Here is a 22,047-nt window from a genome sequence, read left to right as displayed (position 1 = left end):
CAAAGTCATTACAAAGAATCTAAACCCATTAGACGCCATTAGTCCGTTTCTATATCACTGCTATCCCCGCCACTTAGAGTTGATTGAACATTGACCTATTTCACTATCTTGTGCGAGTCAATAGGACGTAATAGAGTTAATCCACTCTGTATTTTTTCTGCAGTGTGTTTAGCCGCCTTCCAACGAGGAGGAGCCAGCTACATCTCACAGTCAGTGAATAACTACAGTCATCCTATTAGGCTGGGCAGTGTTCCTTGCAGCTGCATTTGTGTGAGTGACTAGGAAGAACTTACAGCGTCTACCTATGGAGCATTCGGTCCCACCCAGAAGCCTGGGGCATGAATGAGGAGGAGAGATCCATCCTACAAGCACAAAGCTGTCTCCCTCTGCAAACAGTTCCTTAGTTTGCACTGCTCTAATCACCTACAGAAGAGCTGGATATTACATTCCCTGCAGTTCCGAGTTGGCACGTTGCTCCTGCCCCCATGATATTGTCATTGGAAGACTTCATAGTCCATCTACTGCTACCACCCTGTTAATAGGCGAAGAAGGTTCATTTCTACGAAAGTCTGCACCAATCAACTGTCATGCCCTAAAGAAGTTCCTCATTGAGGAAGAAGTCCTCTCGAAAAGAGTCTTCCAGTTCTTTAGTAGATAAAATCATAAATAGCTAAAGTATGGCTGAGAAATATATCCTTTTGAAGGCCTAAAACTGGTCCAAAGAATCCTGAAGTTCACCAGAGTTTGGAAGAACGTCAAGAAGGACCTCTCAAAATTAGTGGCTAATGAATCAGTCCATCATGGCATCTCCTGTAGCTATTAAGGAAGGAGACCTGGAAAAGAGGAGCGACAGCTTCCTCCAACTATGGAAGAAGCGAAGATGTGTCCTGACTGCTGATGGTTTACATTTGTACACAGACTCTCGAAAGAAAGGCAAGGCCAAAATTCTACGATTCGATTCTTTGGCCAAGTTAGAATGCGTGGAACGAAAAGGGGAACGTGTATACTTTACCTTGGTCACCATGGAAGGACAGGAGATAGACTTTCGCTGCCGGGAACGTAGCCGATGGAACGCAGAAATCACACTGGCCTTGGTGGGCTTCCAAAATACAAGAGCCGTGGAAGAACTAAGAGCACGCAAAGAACATCAGGCCCGGGATTCCGGGGACCGATTAAGAAGCTGGGGACCATGATTGTTCCATATGTGGTAAGAGATCCGGAAAAATTATTTTGAACTTTCTCTGTGACTTTATGCTAAAGATCGCTACATAAAAGAAAATATTCTAAGGAACTAGGTTTGTTGTGTTGATTACTGTAGAACTTTTTGACTGCCAATAGTACTAGATTTAGGACTGTAAGCAAAAAGTAACTACATTCTTCTTGTGCCCGATTTGGTCCAGATCATTGAGACCATTAAACCAAATATGGTTTACTTAGGGAAGGACCTTACACTGGATCCAGGGGATTCGCTCATCTGCTTCTGGTCATTAATGACCTACATGCACCTATTTGAAAGAGTATTGGCACGTGCCAACACGCGATGTGAGTGTGGTCATCGTGAACTTTCACTTTACCTGATTGTTGTCATTAAAATATATAATTGTAGCAATGTAATGCAAATGTAATTCATTCTTTGTATTGTATCAACTCAACATTGAAAATGATGATGTGACTCGACTTGGTAAGCTGAGATATAGGGAGCTGTTTGGCATAGACCTCACTTTAAAGAGCTTATGGTCGCAAATATTAGTTCTGCAAGGTTAATATGGCTTTTTTGACCCCACATAGCCACTATTTTTACTATTACTCATTAGATAAATTTTACCGGTGACCACCAGTGGCCAATAGCTCTTAAGTGTGAGGATCTTACCATAGAGCTCCCCATATCTCAGCTACCTGGATTGTTATTTCAGGAATTGTCCGGTTTAAGCTAATAAATGTTATTTTTTTGTATAATTAAAAGTTATACAATTTTCCAATATAGTCTTAGTATTTATTCCTCAGGGTTTTCAAGATCTCTGCTTGTTGTTATTAAGTAGAAACATTCATTGTGTACTTCCAGTGGATACAATTTTGTCGATGGTCATGTGATGGACACACAGGTATATGGCTAGTTACATGGTCATGTGATGGACAGACAGGTGCACAGCTCGTTACTGGGTCATGTGATGGACACACAGGTGCACGGCTCGTTACTGGGTCATGTGATAGACACACAGATGCACGGCTCGTTACAGGGTCATGTGATGGACACAGGTGCTGGGGTTGTTAGAAGACAGAGCTCTGATACACATACAGTAACGAGTCATGTACCTGTGTGTCCATCACATGACCATAGACAGAATTTTATCCACTGGAAGGAAGTAAATAATGAATCTTCCTACTGAATAACAACAAGCAGAGATATTGAGATTTGTGAGGAATTAATACAGAAAGTACCTTAGAAAATTGTTTAACTTTTAATTATACAAAAAAATAATAATGGACAATTCCTTTAAGTGCCACAAGTGGAGTTACCTGTAATCATGTTGTAAGTTCTAGGTTTTAAGTACAGTTAGGCTAGATTCACACGAGCGTTGCGCATCTCGGACGTGAAAAACTGCAGTTTTTCACGTCCGAAGGGCATCCGTGCTGTATGCTGCGGGTTGCGTTATCACGCATCCCCCATAGACTAGAGTCTATGGAGGAATGCGTGAAGCGTGAAAAAATAGGACATGTTATAGGACCCTTCACACTGTCCACTGAAAAAATGGCCGTGTGAAAGACCCCATTGCATTACATAGGTCCGTGTGACGGCCGTTGTTTTAACGGCCGTCACACAGATGCATAACTCGTTCATGTGAATAAGGCCTTAGGCTTTAATATAATGGATCGTATGGTATCAGTGGTTTTTAATATGCCATCACTATGACCAGAAGGTCAACAACAAAAATAACAACAACAAAAGCAACCACGAAAATTTGCATTACATTTTTAAGTTTGTATTTTTGGAGGCTTGTTATGGACCCTTTGGTTAATTCACACAGTCCAAAGACCTGTTGATTGGGCTACTCTCTTCCATTTGGACTAGCCCAAGTGTATGCAGAAATTAGATTGTAAACTCTTCTGCCCCAAAGACTAATCAGCAAAAAATACATAAAAAAAAAAGTTGTACCATCGATGCGACGTTACCATGTCAGACATAATAAAACGAAAGTCGAGTTATGTGAGAGTACAAGGTTATTATGTTGAAGTACCTGCAATTGAGTTCTTAGCTTGAGAAACCCAGTAATATGTTTTAATCCCTCGTGCGTTTTATCCCTGTCAGAGGGTTTAGCAATGTAAGGCTTTGTTGTGTGGGATTAATATGCTCAGTCAGCTGAAGGCCAGCATCTTCCTTTCATTGCCTTTGAATCATTTTCCACCTCACATGCGATGTCCCAATTACAGTAGAAGCTTCAGAGATTAATTTTACATAATTGATTGGGAACAGAAAGTCAGGCCAAACCGGATCATACGACTACACCAGCGTTCCAGTGTGTTTCTCATCATAAGGCTTGAAAACCTGCAACGCGTTTCATCTCCTTTGTTGTTTTTTTTCTTTTTTCAAGGTTTTTCTCAAATTCTGTCAACCTTGGTTGCCAAGGTGACTAAAACGAGTGGCTTCTGGGTATTGTTTCATGCTATAATGCCATTCTCTACAAGCAAAGTCTTAAGGCACTTAGTCATTGATTTCAAATTAACTGTGTTTTCGAATTTGTTATTTTTAGTTTTTGGCATTTAACAACTTTTACTCTACTATATAGCTAGAAACATGGCTGCTTTCTTCCAGAAACAACGGCACTCTTGTCCATGGGCTGTTGCGGCATTACAACTGAGCTCCATTTTATTTGAATATGGCTGAACTGTAATACCGCATACAGTTCATGGACAAGAGGGGCGCTGTTTATGGAAGAAAGCAGAGTCACAAAATGAGTCTGATCCAATGCGGCTGTAATATGAAGGGTGGCAGCAGTTGAAGATGGCAACAATATCGATTGCTGAAATTTAGATTTACAGATCTAATTCGTAGTCTAAGGCCTCATGCCCACTTCAGTTTTTTTCATCAGGGTGCTTTCCATTTTTTCAACGGATAGCACCCTGACACATTCATTTCAATTTGGCCATGCACACTTCCGTTGTTTTAACGGAACCGTGCGGCCGTTCCATCAAAAGTAGTGCAGGTCCTACTCCTGCCCATTTTTGACGGAACAGCCTCGGCCTCTGCATTGAATTTGGTCCGTCAAACAACAGACTGCACAAGGAAGCCATCCGTGTGTGGCCCGTGTTTGACGGAACCGTCATTAACGGCAATACAACGGCCGATGGAAGTGTGCATGAGGTATTTTCACACGGCTTATTTTCGGACGTTTTTCGGCCGTAAACTTCCCGAAAAATGGCTGAAAAATCAGAAGCAGAACCCCTACAAACATCTGCCCATTGATTTCAATGGGAAATACGGCATTCTGTTCCGACAGGGCATTTTTTTAAGCCTCATTTTTTGGAGCCGTTTTTCATTGACACTAAAGAAAAACAGATCCAAAAACATCCGTAAAAAATGGCGCAAAAAACGCTAGTTTGCTTAAAAAACGGCTGAAAATCAGGGGCTGCTTTCCCTTGAAAACAGCTCTGTATTTTCAGCCATTTTTTATTAAGCGTGTGAACATACCCTAAGTAGAATTTTATCGTTTATATATCGTACCACAACCATATATATGACGCTGTGTGAACAGTTGATTGGTAAAAGTTGGAAAATGTGGACAAATTTAACTACTTGAAGTAACAAGGGATGAAATTTCAAAATGACAGGTCACATCTAACCATGAACCACCCGAGTATTCTGCAGGTCTCTACATTTTTTTAATCTAAAATATTCATATCATAGTTTTTTTTTTGGATCTCATACACACCAGGCCTCATGTATCATAGAAAAAGTGTCCATGTTGTCCATAGTAAGACCTCATCGGCATTAGAGGCTCCATTAGGGATCTGCATCGCAGATCCAGCCGAAAATACCAGAAACAATAGCGCAAACAAACCACGGACACCCCGACGGAAACCTATTAAAGTCAATGGGTCCTGTCGGCTGCCGGTGGTGTCCGCCGTACAACGAAACTGAAGCTTCTGGTATTTTCGTTGTTCTGCTCCTCTGACGGTGCAGAACAACGGAATCACGGATGCAGGTGTGAACCCAGCCTAACTTTGTGGTCATGGAGCACTATCTGGCCTGTAAGTCCCCCGCGTGATCAGTCCTAGTGCCGTTTGGAACCCAATATAATATGTACCAACCTTCAGATTACTGATGGACCGATATTTACATATCTAAACTGGTCCGATCGTATGTTATTCAAGTGGCCCGAATGATTTTAGAATGCCTGCAGTGGCACAAATGGATTTTTTTTTAAATCAGAATATTGGTTATAGTCTACATACAGACCTGAGAGTAGTCTAATCCCACAGTCATGTTATAGGAACTGTATACAAAAAAACGGTATATTTATAATCTAGACTATTTACAAAGTTGCTAAATTTTTTATTTTACCAATAACCAAAGGTTGAGATAGCCTTTCATGGTATATCGGATGAGCATACTCTGAGGATTGAGGCACTCATTCAAAAGTAACGTGTTGCCCGTTCTTGGTATGGGCCTCATATAGGCCTCATGAACCCCGGTATCTCACAGTAATGTGATGTTTTTATTTTATGCCTACAAGTTTTCTTGCAGGGTTGTAGACTTGATGCCGGAATGCCATGTTTTTTTGTTACCTAAATAGCAATAAAATTACAATACTGTATCTTTAACATGGACTATGAAACGTGCCCAGTGGAAGTAATTGCCCATTTTATGCCAAAGGCCACAAAAACACAGCTAATTGATGCAAGCACCTTGACTGACTTAAATACTTGATCTTTAAAATCAATTTGTAGATACACTATAATGCTTTTAATTTGTACGTCATGGGGTTTTTATTGTGCGGCGCTGTAAACCTGCAGTCTGAGTAAAAGGTTTATTATTCCTTAATGGAGAATCGCTTCTGCGGGGACGTCTTAATTTCTGAGTAAAATACTTAGAAGTGAACCATTAAGATTAGGGTGAGAAGTGCTGTAAAGCGGGAAGAAAGCCTTTCACTAATTATAAAATACAGTAATAGCCGTCATAAAATACGGGCGCTGTGTTCTCACATCAATTCTGAAAAATAGCTATGACTCACAATATCTCATACTCCTTCTTTGTCAATTTTGGCAAATTATACATCCATCCATACCACGGGTATAATTGCACAGATACACCCAGATACATACAACCATACAGTCAATTGTATCTAACTGCTTCAGACCTCATCAGTGGAGAACCTTTAGGCCCCATGCACACGACCGTAAAAAAAACTCTGTCATTGAGGACCGCAATACAGTCCGCAATTACGGACCCACCCTGTTCTATTGGCCGTGGACACCTTTATGTAAAGCTACGGATAGGTGTCCGTGCCGTAGAACCGTGCCGTGAATTATGAAGCATGTCCTACTTTTCGGTTTTTACGGGCCGTGCTCCCATACTTTGTATGGGAGCACGTCACGAAAATGCAGCCCGTGGCCGTCGGTGGCCGGCTGTGCCCGCAATTGCGGACCGTGATTATAGGCGCGGCCGTGTGCATGAGGCCTTAGAGGGTCAATACAGAGCAACCATTGTGAGCAGGGGAAGAGTGGGCACCCCATAGCATTCAATAAAAACAGAACCCCCGCCTGATGCAGGTTCATGCTACCTCCATACCTCCCTTTCCTTTGATCGAAGGGACCAGCATTTCCTTCATATTTCCTCCTATTTTGCAGGTATCGTTGCAATACCTGCGGAGAGTCCTTTCGTTTAATGTTTTCTGTGGGATTTTAACATTGATGGCTTATTCTTAGGATGGGCTATCAATGTTTGATCAGGGCGGGTCAAAACTCCAGGACCTACTCGGATCAGAAAAAGGATGGGGCCGCGGTCTAGTTATGCAGCCGATCCCACATATAGGCACAGCAGGTGGTCCGTACAAGCGGCTATTAGACCCCCACTGATCAAACATTAATGGCCTATCACAAGGAGCGCCGCAACCCCTTCATTCTGCTGATCAGTGGAGTCCCCACTCCCGGAGGTCAGACTCTCACCAATCAAACATTCATGATTTACCCTACAGGTAGACCAACAATGTTAAAGTCTCGAAAATCCTCTTAACACCCATAAGGAAGTTAAAGAAAGAAAAATATGGCCACTACTCTCCAACACCAGAACGTAGGATAAGTATTTCTTTATATTTTTATGAGAAAGATGTGGATCCTAAAAAAAAAAACAACAAAAAAACTTTTTTAGCTGGCCATAGATTAAATAATTTTATTTCAGATTTAAAGTTCTTCACCAAAATGACTTTTTTGTTTATAAAACTCTTAACTAATATCGCAGTATGAGACTACAACTTGCCATCTTGGCATTTCTGAACCCTTAGCTCAATGTCATTTTACACTTGAGTTGAAGACCAAAGTAAACTGAGACGGACTGGTTGCTAGGAATGTTTTGGCTTACAACACCAGTGTATCCATAGCAACCAGTCTGTCTTAAATGGCTCAGCTGTCCAGCGTAAAGCTAGACTGAACTGGCACTGGACTGACAAAAGCGAAGAGGAACATCAGCTCGGCAGCAGTGAAGCCATGCCAATCTCCATCTCAGACTGCACTATTGTCCAGATTTGTCTAATAGTAATTAAGGTAGAAAATCTCTTCTGAATATAATTGTGGGCATCAATATATTAAACATAAATTGTATGTGAATAGTACAATTATTTCCTGTTAAATCATCCTTTAGCTACCCAATTCACCTGAATAGTCCCAATAAATGTGACATGTAAAGTTTCTAGATAAGTCGAAAGAGGAACAATGCCTTCCCGGGATTAATGACGGGGCAATACTCTATCTCCATAGCAACAGAATGCTCCCTGCACCTTTCAGGGACACAGATGGTGAGTGAGAGTCGTCTCTGGTCTTCATCTTCTCCTCCCCCGCATAACACCTGCTTCTAAAACACAATGTATTCACTTTATGACGGTGCCATAAATGTGCACTAAATCACCAGCTGTTCCGCCATAAAGACACAGCCCAAGATATGCTTTATGGTTTATGTCAGCATAGTTGGGCCGCAAGTGTAAGGGTATGTTCACACGGTTAACAAAATACGGCTGAAAATACGGAGCTGTTTTCAAGGGAAAACCGCTCCTGATTTTCAGCCGTTTTTTAATCAAACTCGCGTTTTTCACGGCTGTTTTTGGAGCTGTTTTTCTATAGAGTCAATGAAAAACGGCTCCAAAAACGACTCAAGAAGTGACATGTACTTCTTTTTACGAGGCGATTTTTATGCGTAGTTTTTTCAAACAGCCGCGTAAAAAACGCCCCGTCGGAAGGAAACGCCGTTTTTCCCATTGAAATCAATGGGCAGATGTTTGGAAGCGTTCAGCTTCCGTTTTTTCAGGCGTTTTTCGAGGCGTTTACGCCCTGAAAAACGCCTGAAAACACTGCGTGTGAACATACCCTTACTGCTCAGCATTTGTGGAATCTCCCAATCAGATACAGCGTCAGTTGAATGGAACTGTGTTGAAATCCTAGCGCATCCATAGGTTGGGAATGGCGCTGTTTGGTAAAGAAAAAAAAAATTGTCCAAGGGGAAAAACCTTTGCGACCGCACATTTAAATAATGCAGCATGTGTATGGGAAATGCATGATCAATTTTAAACAACTATAAACTATGGTTTTATTAAATAAGCTATAGCTCCATGGCTGCCCGACATTACTGCAACTCGCCTGACCTCAATGTTTCCCTATATAAAAAAGTTGCACTACAATCTGAAAACGAACAACTTTTCAAGTTGCCTGCGACTTTTTTCCTCATGGGGAAACATTGCCGGTAACGAAACATTCAACAAACTTCTGACATGTCATAGTGACATGTCAGAAGTTTTGATTGGTGGGGTCCGAGCACTGAGACCCTCACCAATCCCTAAAACGAAATGGCTGAAGTGCTCATTTGAGCGCTGAGCTGCTTCGTTTCTGTTCAGCTTTTTCCGGAAATCGATGTAGAGGTGTACGGGCTCATAGACTTTAAATTAAGTCCGTACACCGCTACATCTTATTTCCGGAAAAAGCCGAACAGAAACGAAGCAGCTCAGCGCTCACACGAGTGCTTCTGCTGCTTTGTTTTAGCAATTGCTGGGGGTCTCACTGCTCGGACCCCCACCAATCAAAACTTCTCACACGTCACTATGACATGTCAGAAGTTTGTTGAACGTTTAGTTACCCTTTAAGTCGAGAGAACAGGCGTGCAATGCCGTAATTTAACAATGTCTTGCAGGTGCCACCAAAGCTCCACCTTTGACCATTTCATGCCATTAGAGTTTGTTCACACGTTGCGGTCATATCATGATATGACTTAGGCCTCATGCCCACTTCAGTTTTTTTCTTCAGGGTGCTATCCGTTTCCTTAACGTATAGCACCCTGACACATTCATTTCAATGGGGCCATGCACACTTCCGTTGTTTTAACGGAACAGTGCGGCCTTTCCGTCCAAAATAGGACAGGTCCTACTCCTGTCCACTTTTGACAGAACAGTCTCGGCCTTTTCATTCATTTGGTCCGTGAAACAACAAACTGCACACGGAAGCCATCCCTGTGCGGTCCGTGTTTCACGGATCCGTCATTAGCAGCCGTACAACGGCCAACGGATGTGTGCATGAGGCCTTAGACAGGGCGATAATCATTACGATACGTGTACAAGGGCCTTAATCAATATGGATTCAATGTTTATTGTGGGAAAATATCTGCAAAATACTAATGTCTGTCTCAGGTGGAGCATAGCAACCTGCCTTGGAATTGACATGGATACAGAAGCATCTACTCAGGAATGTTGCTTAGTCAGCAGTTGCAGATTTCCTCGCTAGTTAAGAAGAGGCTTTTGGCCCAAAGGCAGGACAAGCCTGGACATGCTGCGCTCCGGTGCCAGCACACCCAGAACAGATGCAATTATTGTGCTTAAATGTTTCCAACACATTTACTCTTTTCGTCCATTGTTGAGGGAATATAATCCCGTGTACAGTTGACTGGTGACAGCCACTTAATAGCTGCGGGATGTGTTTTCCAAGTGGTAAAGCCACAATGTAGCATTTCCAGCATCACTCGATAATGAATCCCATGTAGTGGGTGAAAGGCAACTGAGGTAAACAAATAATATGATAATGAATCAGGGATAAAATATTAATTAATTAGGATGGCAATTAATTATTAGGGTCAATTTTTCTGTGGTATTTTCCATAGAAGCAGTTTTAGGATTTTGTTCTGCAATATGGTGCCCAAAACGGAACAGGGTGCTGTATATCAGAAATATAGCATGTGCGGTCATGCGGACTTATTACCCAATTGAGATAAATGGCGACAGAGGTGTAACTATTAAAGGTGCAGAGGTAGCAGTAGAACCCGGGTTCTGGTGTAGGCCCAAATGCTCATCTGCCACATACGGAGGTAGGTAATAGATTTTGTCCCAGGAGCTTCAGGTTACACATTCGCATGCCACCATATTCGGGATCCATGTAAGTTTTTTGCTTGATTTCTCTAAAGAGGACCAGCCCAAAAGGAATGAGATTTGGGGAGTGAAGAAGGTGACGTGCCAATGAGCGGCTACTAGAAAATGTAATCCCAGAGTACTTTGACAAATATCAAGGTCATAGTGTATATGTTGTTATCTTTAGTATGCACAATTATTTTTCACTATTTTTAATCCAAAACGATAAAGATTTTTTAATACGTCATTATTAAGGCATGATAGGTTCCAGATTACTAAATGTTCTGGATTATCAAATGGTCACAGAAGTCTGCAGTTCCCTGATATACTAACTACATGATATTCCCCACAACAATTAAACTTGTTAGGTCAAGCACAAGCAATTCTTCTAGAAGTTGCCAAATATGTTGCGTTTGGACCTTGAAATTGGAGAACCCAACCAGACAACCACTGGTCATATATCCCATTAGGGCATATGGAACGTCAGAGGGGGCTCCCTGCTCGATAACAGCGGAGACCCGCTGCAAAGAGTAGCACCCGCTTACCCTGGACTACTTGGTGCGATTATGTATCATATCTATGTGGTACACCTATGTGCGCCATTTTCTAATAATACGCACCAATGCTATAAAAGTGTCTGCCCTAATGATGATGACATAATTCGTCTACAAATTACACCCCTGTATTCTTACTGGCTGATAAATGACACCCACTGTGTTGTATCTGGGTAATGGTAGGTATTAGACTTGCAATATGGGCACCATGGGATTAATGATCCATGAGCCTTGATGTTGGCAGCTTGTTTAGAGATCCGAGATTTCACATTGTTAACAGTAATCCAGATGTAATACGTTCCGAGCAAGCCTCAATAAAAAAAAATTCTGCCTAGACAAGACGGGTATAAGTTACAGATGCATTCAATGGGCTCTGGAGTGTTTATATATAAACCCAAGATAATAGCTCTGGCTCCGATCAAACAAAGTGAGGAAGAGCAGATACTGAGTGAAGCCAGGACGCTGAATTACAAACCCACATCTCAGATGTCGTCAAGTATCACAGCTGTAATTACTGACTGTTTAAGGGAAATCCACTGGTTAAAAAGTATTAAAGGGATTGTCTGGTTTGGAAAAATCATTTTCAATTACCCAGAGTAGAAAATGGCTACGAAGAGCAGCACTCACTCTGGAGGATCCGGCCTGTTCATGCATTACACAGACCGTCCATTGATTTCAATGGGAACTGTGTAATGCTTCATTTCCCCTGTGGTGGCGCTGGAGGAAAATGAAATGGTCACTAACTTTTAACAAATTTTGCATAAATCAATAGTACAAGCGAATATATAAAACTTTGTCAAGTATGTTTCTAGAGAAAATTGCATCTTGCTCTACCTATCAGGCTCATTTCACCCCTTCTCCTCCGAACTGTTCACTCACTCTGAATTTAGTACTTTATCCGCCTCCTCAGCGCACGGAAGGAACAGCTGCCCATAGAAGTCTATGGAGAGAGAGGGGGGGAAGCAGCAGAGTAAGAGAGAGAAACAGAGGTGCTGCAGTATATATATACATATATATATATATATATATATATACAAATAAATAAAATAGATAGAGATAGGATAGCAGGATGTGCTCTGCTCTGTGTGCAGTGTATAGAAGACATGATGGCAGTTAGGCTCCACCCACTAACTCAGGGACAACTGATTGCTGGGTGTCCCTGCAGCAGGACACCCTGTGATTGCTCGGGGACCTTATTCAAACAGAAAGGGATTGTCTAAGGTGGAGAACCCCTTCCTGACATTTGACGTACATGTACATCACACTCGGAAGGGGGAAAGTATGGAGCGGGCTCAGGAGCTAAGCCCGCTCCATAAGCAATGGGTGTCATCTGTATATTACTAAACTAAAATTGGAAATAAAAGGAGACACGGCGCCACATAGTGCAAAGTAAAAGCAGGATAGGGCAGAGGAGCAAACTTGTTTACGAAAACGCTCACCTGGCCCAAGAACACAAAGGTAGTGGTAGTAATGAAACTGCTGCTGCCAAGTCCAAATCACAACAAATGGGGTTTGTTGTCCCGAAAATATTTGTAAAAAAATATAAAAATAGGACCATCGGCGCTGCACGATGAGACAGAAGATTAAACGACTTGGATGACCATCATGGCAATATTTAATGAAGGGCTACGCGTTTCGACACCGAACTGGTGTCTTTATCAGGCCAGTACAGACTGTACAGAAATATCATACATTTATATACATACTGGGAAGCAAACAAGAACCGCCAAAAACACAGCAGGTCAAAGATCAAAGGTCAGATACATTACAAATTAAACACATGACAAAAGGGACAATAATGATAGCTAAAAATATGGTGTGATAACACCACATCAGACATAGGGTACATATGTTAATAAATGATCACTAGAACATTAAAAACATTGGTCCTTTCGGCCAATGTTTTTAATGTTCTAGTGATCATTTATTAACATATGTACCCTATGTCTGATGTGGTGTTATCACACCATATTTTTAGCTATCATTATTGTCCCTTTTGTCATGTGTTTAATTTGTAATGTATCTGACCTTTGATCTTTGACCTGCTGTGTTTTTGGCGGTTCTTGTTTGCTTCCCAGTATGTATATAAATGTATGATATTTCTGTACAGTCTGTACTGGCCTGATGAAGACACCAGTTCGGTGTCGAAACGCGTAGCCCTTCATTAAATATTGCCATGATGGTCATCCAAGTCGTTTAATCTTCTGTCTCATCGTGCAGCGCCGATGGTCCTATTTTTATATTTTTTTACAAATATCTGTATATTACAGCTGACATCCTGTTCTAACTGAGTTATCTCTGATCCAAGCCGTTTAACCACTTAGATGCTGTGGTCAATAGCGACCATGACATCTAAGCCGTTAGACAGAGGGAGCCCCCTCTGTCATCCCATCATCCCCCACCTCTGCAACACAATCGCGGGGTGCTGATGGGTGGTCATGGCAACCAGGGCCTAATGAAGGACCCTATGTCTGTCATGATAGTACTCCTAATAGGATAATTCTAAAAGCACAATACAGTGAGATACATAAGTATTGCAGTGTATTGTACAAGCGATTTAAAACTATTGCATGTTCAATTCCCCTAGTAAGACTAAAAAAAGTTCCCATTTTTTACGTTACATTATGTAACGCAGGGGAACAAAGGCGGTCAATTGGCGGTAGTATCCAGAGCCATACGTACTAATGTGGTTCCAAGGGTAGCAATCACAACTGGGCCCCAAAATCTTAACAGCTATAGTTTCCCCAGCCATATAATAAAACAGATAATGGAGCAGTAGGGTAATGATATCTTCTAAATGCGCAGTAATGTAACCATGCTACATATAGCTAGCTCACCATGCAACAGAATATATTTTATAATGTATAAAGATTTTATATAATATGTCTTCTGTAAGAGTGAAGTCGTTGGCGGTTATGTGGACGGCCTAAGTATAACTTTTGCACCAGTGTCGGGACATACAGTGAAGGAAATAAGTATTTCATCCCTTGCTGATTTTGTAAGTTTGCCCACTGTCAAAGACATGAACAGTCTAGAATTTTTAGGCTAGGTTAATTTTACCAGTGAGAGATAGATTATATTTTAAAAAAAAACAGAAAATCACATTGTCAAAATTATATATATTTATTTGCATTGTGCACAGAGAAATAAGTATTTGATCCCTTTGGCAAACAAGACTTAATACTTGGTGGCAAAACCCTGGTTGGCAAGCACAGCAGTCAGACATTTTTTGTAGTTGATGATGAGGTTTGCAATCATGTTAGATGGAATTTTGGCCCACTCCTCTTTGCAGATCATCTGTAAATCATTAAGATTTCGAGGCTGTCACTTGGCAACTCGGATCTTCAGCTCCCTCCTTAAGTTTTCGATGGGATTAAGGTCTGGAGACTGGCTATGCCACTCCATGACCTTAATGTGCTTCTTTTTGAGCCACTCCTTTGTTGCCTTGGCTGTATGTTTCGGGTCATTGTCGTGCTGGAAGACCCAGCCACGAGCCATGTTTAATGTCCTGGTGGAGGGAAGGAGGTTGTCACTCAGGATGTGACGGTACATGGCTCCATCCATTCTCCCATTGATGCGGTGAAGTAGTCCTGTGCCCTTAGCAGAGAAACACCCCCAAAACATAATGTTTCCACCTCCATGCTTGACAGTGGAGACGGTGTTCTTTGGGTCATAGGCAGCATTTCTCTTCCTACAAACACGGCGAGTTGAGTTAATGCCAAAGAGCTCAATTTTAGTCTCATCTGACCACAGCACCTTCTCCCAATCACTCTCAGAATCATCCAGATGTTCATTTGCAAACTTCAGACGGGCCTGTACATGTGCCTTCTTGAGCAGGGGGACCTTGCGGGCACTGCAGGATTTGAATCTATTACGGCATAATGTGTTACCAATGGTTTTCTTGGTGACTGTGGTCCCAGCTGCCTTGAGATCATTAACAAGTTCCCCCCGTGTAGTTTTCGGCTGAGCTCTCATCTTCCTCAGGATCAAGGATACCCCACGAGGTGAGATTTTGCATGGAGCCCCAGATCGATGTCGATTGACAGTCATTTTGTATGTCTTCCATTTTCTTACTATTGCACCAACAGTTGTCTCCTTCTCACCCAGCGTCTTACTTATGGTTTTGTAGCCCATTCCAGCCTTGTGCAGGTCTATGATCTTGTCCCTGACATCCTTAGAAAGCTCTTTGGTCTTGCCCATGTTGTAGAGGTTAGAGTCAGACTGATTAATTGAGTCTGTGGACAGGAGTCTTTTATACAGGTGACCATGTAAGAGCTGTCTTTAATGCAGGCACCAAGTTGATTTGGAGCGTGTAACTGGTCTGGAGGAGGCTGAACTCTTAATGGTTGGTAGGGGATCAAATACTTATTTCTCTGTGCACAATGCAAATAAATATATAGAATTTTGACTATGTGATTTTCAGTTTTTTTTTTTATATATAATCTATCTCTCACTGGTAAAATTAACCTAGCCTAAAAATTCTAGACTGTTCATGACTTTGACAGTGTGCAAACTTACAAAATCAGCAAGGGATCAAATACTTATTTCCTTCACTGTATGAGCTAGTACCAAATCAAATCAGAATTGTACATCCAAATTAGAATCGCTATCTTAATTTGAAATAAGTGTTGGAGCTCCGATAATGGTGAAAAATAGGGAAACAAAATGAAAAATGTGGTGTTGGAGCAAGCAGGAGACCCTCCCTCTACATATGCCCTGATAGGTCACATCGGAAGTAACTCTAGGCAAGGGCTACACAGCGACTTTGAGCGTGACACAGGTTACATGGCCAAATATCACTGAAAACGACCACATTCACTTTGATTATCTGTGTCGCAGCCAAAAGTCACCGTGTAGACCTAGCCTTAAGCGAACATCTTTAAGCTTAGCTTTTATTATGCCGAAGGTGAACCTACACCTACCTTCATTTAACATCATTTTTTTTTTTAATTAATTTAACTTATTTTTTAAATTCCATAGAGGGATTTTTCATTTGTATTATTTTTTTTAAACTGTAATGTACTGGCATATATCTATAGCCTAGCCTAAGGCCCCTTAGTGACCGCCGTGAAAAGGCGTAGTGGTAGTCACTAAGGGGTTAACTTCTTGGAAACAGACTTTTTTTTTCTTTTTTTTTTTACAGCGTTCATTGTGTGGGTTAAATAACGTTATATTAGAATAGTTCAGAATTTTACAGACGCAGTGATAACAATTATGTTAATTATTATATATTTTTTTAACATTAGCCCTTTCCCGCTGTGGCCACTTTTGACCTTCCTGACAGAGCTTTGTTTTTCAAATCTGACATGTGTCAATTTATGTGGTAATAACTTTGGAATGCTTTTACCTATCGAAGCGATTCTGAGATTGTTTTCTCGTGACACATTGGACTATATGTTATTGTTAAAATTTGGTCGATATATTCAGTATTTAATTGTGAAAAACACCAAAATGAAACGAAAAATTTCAAAAATTAGCATTTTTCTAAATTTAAATGTATCTTCTTGTAAGACACATAGTAATACCACACAAAATAGTAACTAGTTAACATTTCCCATATGTCTACTTTAGATTGACATTGTTTTTTGAACATCATTTTATTTTTCTAGGACGTTACAAGGCTTAAAACTTTAGCAGGCATTTCTCAAGTTTCACGAAAGTTTCGAAAGACTATTTTTTCAGAAACCAGTTCAGTTGTGAAGTAGCTTTGATGGGTCCATACTTTGCCTACCCCCACAAATCACCCCTCAAAGTTTTCAAAATACCATTTAAAAAGTGTCTTAAAGAGGCTCTGTCACCAGATTTTGCAACCCCTATCTGCTATTGCAGCAGATCGGCGCTGCAATGTAGATTACAGTAACGTTTTTATTTTAAAAAAACTAGCATTTTTGGCCAAGTTATGACCATTTTCGTATTTATGCAAATGAGGCTTGCAAAAGTCCAAGTGGGTGTGTTTAAAAGTAAAAGTCCAAGTGGGCGTGTATTAGGTGCGTACATCAGGGCGTTTTTAATACTTTTACTAGCTGGGCGCTCTGATGAGAAGTATCATCCACTTCTCTTCAGAACGCCCAGCTTCTGACAGTGCAGACACAGCCGTGTTCTCGAGAGATCACTCTGTGACGTCACTCACAGGTCCTGCATCGTGTCAGACGAGCGAGGACACCGGCACCAGAGGCTACAGATGATTCTGCAGCAGCATCGGCGTTAGCAGGTAAGTCGATGTAGCTACTTACCTGCAAACGCTGATGCTGCTGCAGAATCAACTGTAGCCTCTGGTGCCGGTGTCCTCGCTCGTCTGACACGATGCAGGACCTGTGAGTGACGTCACAGCGTGATCTCTCGAGAACACGGCTGTGTCTGCACTGCCAGAAGCTGGGCGTTCTGAAGAGAAGTGGATGATACTTCTCTTCAGAGCGCCCAGCTAGTAAAAGTATTAAAAACGCCCCGATGTACGCACATAATACACGCCCACTTGGACTTTTACTTTTAAACACACCCACTTGGACTTTTGCAAGCCTCATTTGCATAACTACAAAAATGGTCATAACTTGGCCAAAAATGCTCGTTTTTGAAAAATAAAAACGTTACTGTAATCTACATTGCAGCGCCTATCTGCTGCAATAGCAGATAGGGGTTGCAAAATCTGGTGACAGAGCCTCTTTAACCCTTTAGGCGTTTTATAGGAATTCAATTTTGACCCCACAGGTGTTTCATATATTTTATTAGAACTAGGCTGTGAAAATGAAAAATTAATTACGTAGAAAACTTAATTACGTTAATTACGTAATAAAACTTAGAATTTTTTCATTTCCACAAGGATTAAGGGGAAAAAAAAGGACCCCTACATTTGTAAAACAATTTCTCCACACAGCAGGGCTCAGAAGGGGAGGAGTGCCATTTGACTTTTGGAGCTCAAATTTAGCTGGAATGGATTGCAGAGGCCATGTGTGATTTGCAAAGCCCCTGAGGGGCCAAAACCCTGGAAACCCCTCACCAGTGACCCCATTTCGGAAACTACACTCCTCAAGGAAATTATCTAGGCATATGGTGAGCATTTTGATGCCACAGGTTTTTTGCAGAAATTATTGGAAATAGGCAGTGAAAATGAAAATCTACATTTTTTTTCCAATAAAATGTAGGTTTAATTAATATTTTTTAATTTCCACAAGAACTAAAGGAGAAAAATCACCCTAACATTTGTAAAACAATTTCACCCGAGTACGGCAATACCTCATATGCGGTCACAAATGGCTGTTTGGACACACAGCAGGGCTCAGAAGGGGAGGAGTGCCATTTGACTTTTGGAGCTCAAATTTAGCTGGAATGGATTGCAGAGGCCATGTGTGATTTGCAAAGCCCCTGAGGGGCCAAAACCCTGGAAACCCCTCACCAGTGACCCCATTTCGGAAACTACACTCCTCAAGGAAATTATCTAGGCATATGGTGAGCATTTTGATCCCACAGGTTTTTTGCAGAAATTATTGGAAATAGGCAGTGAAAATGAAAATCTACATTTTTTTCCAATAAAATGTAGGTTTAATTAATATTTTTTAATTTCCACAAGAACTAAAGGAGAAAAATCACCCTAACATTTGTAAAACAATTTCACCCGAGTACGGCAATACCTCATATGCGGTCATAAACTGCTGTTTGGACACATGGTAGGGCTCAGAAGGGAAGGAGCGCCATTTAGCTTTTGGAATGGTTTCTGGGAACAACGTCGCATTTGCTGAGCCTCTGTAGTACTAGCACAGTAGAAAGTCACTCCATTTGGGAAACTGCACCCATTCAGGAATCATCTAGGGGTATAGTGAGAATTTTAACCCCAAATGTTTTTTTGTTTTTTTTCTGAATTAATTATAATTAAGCCGTGAAAATGAAAAATTTTATTTTTTCCCAATAAGATGTAGTTTTAGATCAGCATTTTATTAATTTTTTTACAAGGAATAACGAAAAAATTTTTGTAAAGCAATGTCTCCCGAGTGGTTATAAACGGCTGTTTGGACATATGGGAGGGTTCAGAAGAAAAGGAGTGGAATTTGACTTTTGGAGCGTAGATTTTGCTGGAATGGTTTGCAATTTGTAACATACAGCTGACACCTGGCGATGATGGTGCGGGCTCAGCTTCTGAGCCCACGCTATTACCACGACGTAATAGTGCTGCGCTTTGTGGGAACCCCTTACTGTCAATGCCGTATATATACGGCGGATGTCGGGAAGGTGTTAATTTAAGGGTAAAATAAAAAAAGGGATGTTTTTTGAAGAACTTATAATATTATCTTTATTACCTTATTATCTATTTTTGTACATTAAAAAAACTTTATTTAACTGTTTTGTACATTAATTCCTTTAGGGGACTTGAACCAGCGATCGTTGGATGACTTGCACAATATATTGTAACTTAAGTATTGCAGTATATTGTGTTTTTTTGTCAAATTCTATTGGGCTAGATACGAGCAGAAAGATGGCAGACCTGGGGCCTTCATCAGCATCCCACTGTAGCATCTGAGGGGGGAGAGTGATGGGCTTGCGGAGGGACCGCCCCCTCTTTCCATTAGCTTAGATGCTGCAGTCACTATTAGCCGCAGCATCTAAGTGGTTAAATGGGCAGGATCGGTGTTATCTACCAGTGAAGAATAGGTTATAACATACAGCCAACACCCGCTAAGTATGGAGCACGTTTAGCCCGTGAGCCCGCTCCATGCTTCTTGTTTGCGTGTGTCACGTACATGTACATGACAGCAAAGGGGTTATATATAAAGAGCACTGCGGAAGATTTACAAAGCAAGACGCGGACGCAATCTGGCTCAAATTGGCCCAAAAAAACTAGCGTACATGGCGTGCACCAAATTTATTATGTGTTTGAGAATTTTTTTTTACACCTTACTGGACAGTTTGGAAAAGTGTCTACAAAAAGAGGAGTGGCTAAGAGGAGTCATAAAATGCGTCAGGTTTTTTTAATGGCACAAAATATTGGTGTAACGTACGCTAACCATCATGTGACATAAGGAAAAGTGTCTAACATGTTTAGCAAGATGCGCCAAATGTATCATACAGCATGTGCCACTGTGATTTGGCGCATTTTCTGCCTGTCTGGTCTAATTTTATCCCGTGTAGCTTTAAGACAATATTAATAAATTTCCCCCATTTTATCCTTGTACACTAGTATTCACCATAACACCGAGGTGAAATATACTATATAAACAACAGAATATTATATGCAGGATAAGGGTTGATTTAAACTGAAGCTGGATATTTTATTAACATTGGCTATATAGTCAGCAGAATGCAAGATCTGACATCATTGTAAAATATTTAATCATATGTTGTTCACCTAATCAGTTTGGTATTCACTATGTGAAAAAAAAATCTCCTGTTGTCAACTGGAAACCATCAACAAGTTGGGTAGCTGTTGCTAATGGATTTTATTTTTACGTGTATATATCAGGGGTCTCAAGCAGTTGTGAAACTATAACTCCCAGCATGCCCTGATAGCCTTCAGCTGTCAAGGCATGCTGGAAAGCTGTAGGTTGGAGACTACGGCTGTATATTATTCTGATCAGTTTAGCCCAAAATCATGAACAGACAAAAAATGTTATAGACAGATTTAGAAAACCAAGTTACAATCCTAATTACAGGGTCAACTCCATCTACATTTCTACTGAAAGGGTATGTACACTTTTGCAACCCCTTTTTATTTCTCCATTGCATCTAAAATAAAATAAAAATGACGGAACTTTGCACATAGTTATAATTAAATATATCTGAGTTGTCTCTACAGCTCCTATTCAGACCTATGTGTCTCCATGGTAACAGACTACAAACAAACAATGTGTGTAGTCTGATCCAGCAGTTATGTTTTAGGCTAGGTTCACATGTTTGGGGATTAGGTTTGGCAGGGCAGTATGTCCCAGATACTTGTAACTGTATGCCATACATCACAAATTAACATTTCTTTTATTGTCTTTTGTAGGTTCCTGCCTTCTGATGGTATACAGACCAAAGGACTATTTGTCTTCTGGCTTTTCCCTTTGTTTTTGGGATGGTCCTTAGGAAGAGGTCAGCCAACATGAGACTAAAGCTACGGCTGACCCCACTGGCTGACAACAGAATGTCTCGCATTTTAGCTCTCGACACTTACTATACAGATGAATCCTTGAAGACAATTTGAAGATCCAGAACTCTCTCTAAGAAACCTTCAGCATTTTCTTTTACTATGTGGGAAATTAATTATAAGCAACATACACTTACAGCCATCACGGCCAGACGAGGCAGGTTTACTTGTCGTTGCTTTCTTTTTCATTCCATTGCCGTTTTTGAGGAAAGTGGGATCCTTAATAGTAACAATTACAGAGCTGGTGGAGGTGCAATATGGGAACTCTGACAACCTACTTATTCCACTGCAGAATTGGTGGAGGTGCATTATGGGTGCTCCAACACCCTAATAACTTTCCTGCAGAGTTGGTGGAGGTGCGTTATGGGAACTCCGACAACCTACTTTACTGTGGCAGTTTTTTGCCTTTTTATGGCCTCTTAAGATGTTGAGCGAAATATAGCTATTTTTGTGAATTTCAAATACAATATTCAAAATACAAATGAAAATGTTTTTGTTTTTTTTGCCCATACACACTTGCTCAGCCAACAGTTATTCCGCATACATTCAGTGCACAGTTTGCCATATGTATGCACGACTGGAGCCGGAGTTCCAGGGTGAATATCTCTGTGGCAGATGTGAGCATGTTGGTCACCTGGAAGCTCGCATTAGAGATCTGGAGGAGCAGAATGCAACACTGAGGAGGATAGACAATCTTGAGCGGAGCTTGCTGCTCACGGAGCATGCAGTTAGTGGACAACGCTCATCTAATGTGTATGGGCACATTTAGACCAGTAGCATGCAG

General features: G+C 41.1%; 1 protein-coding gene across 1 annotated transcript; it reads left to right on the top strand.

The window, feature by feature from the left end:
• The first annotated feature begins 227 nt into the window (after positions 1-227).
• LOC142661545 (pleckstrin homology-like domain family A member 2) lies at positions 228-21,725 on the top strand. Its single transcript, XM_075838960.1, has 2 exons — positions 228-1,207; positions 21,123-21,725. Exon 1 carries the CDS (start codon positions 786-788, stop codon positions 1,191-1,193), a length of 408 nt encoding a protein of 135 aa, XP_075695075.1. The 5' UTR covers positions 228-785; the 3' UTR covers positions 1,194-1,207; positions 21,123-21,725.
• The last annotated feature ends 322 nt before the right edge of the window (positions 21,726-22,047 follow it).

This window comes from Rhinoderma darwinii, chromosome 10, assembly GCF_050947455.1.
Source record: "Rhinoderma darwinii isolate aRhiDar2 chromosome 10, aRhiDar2.hap1, whole genome shotgun sequence".
NCBI lineage: Eukaryota > Metazoa > Chordata > Amphibia > Anura > Rhinodermatidae > Rhinoderma > Rhinoderma darwinii.
This window is presented reverse-complemented; position numbering and strand designations above follow the sequence as displayed.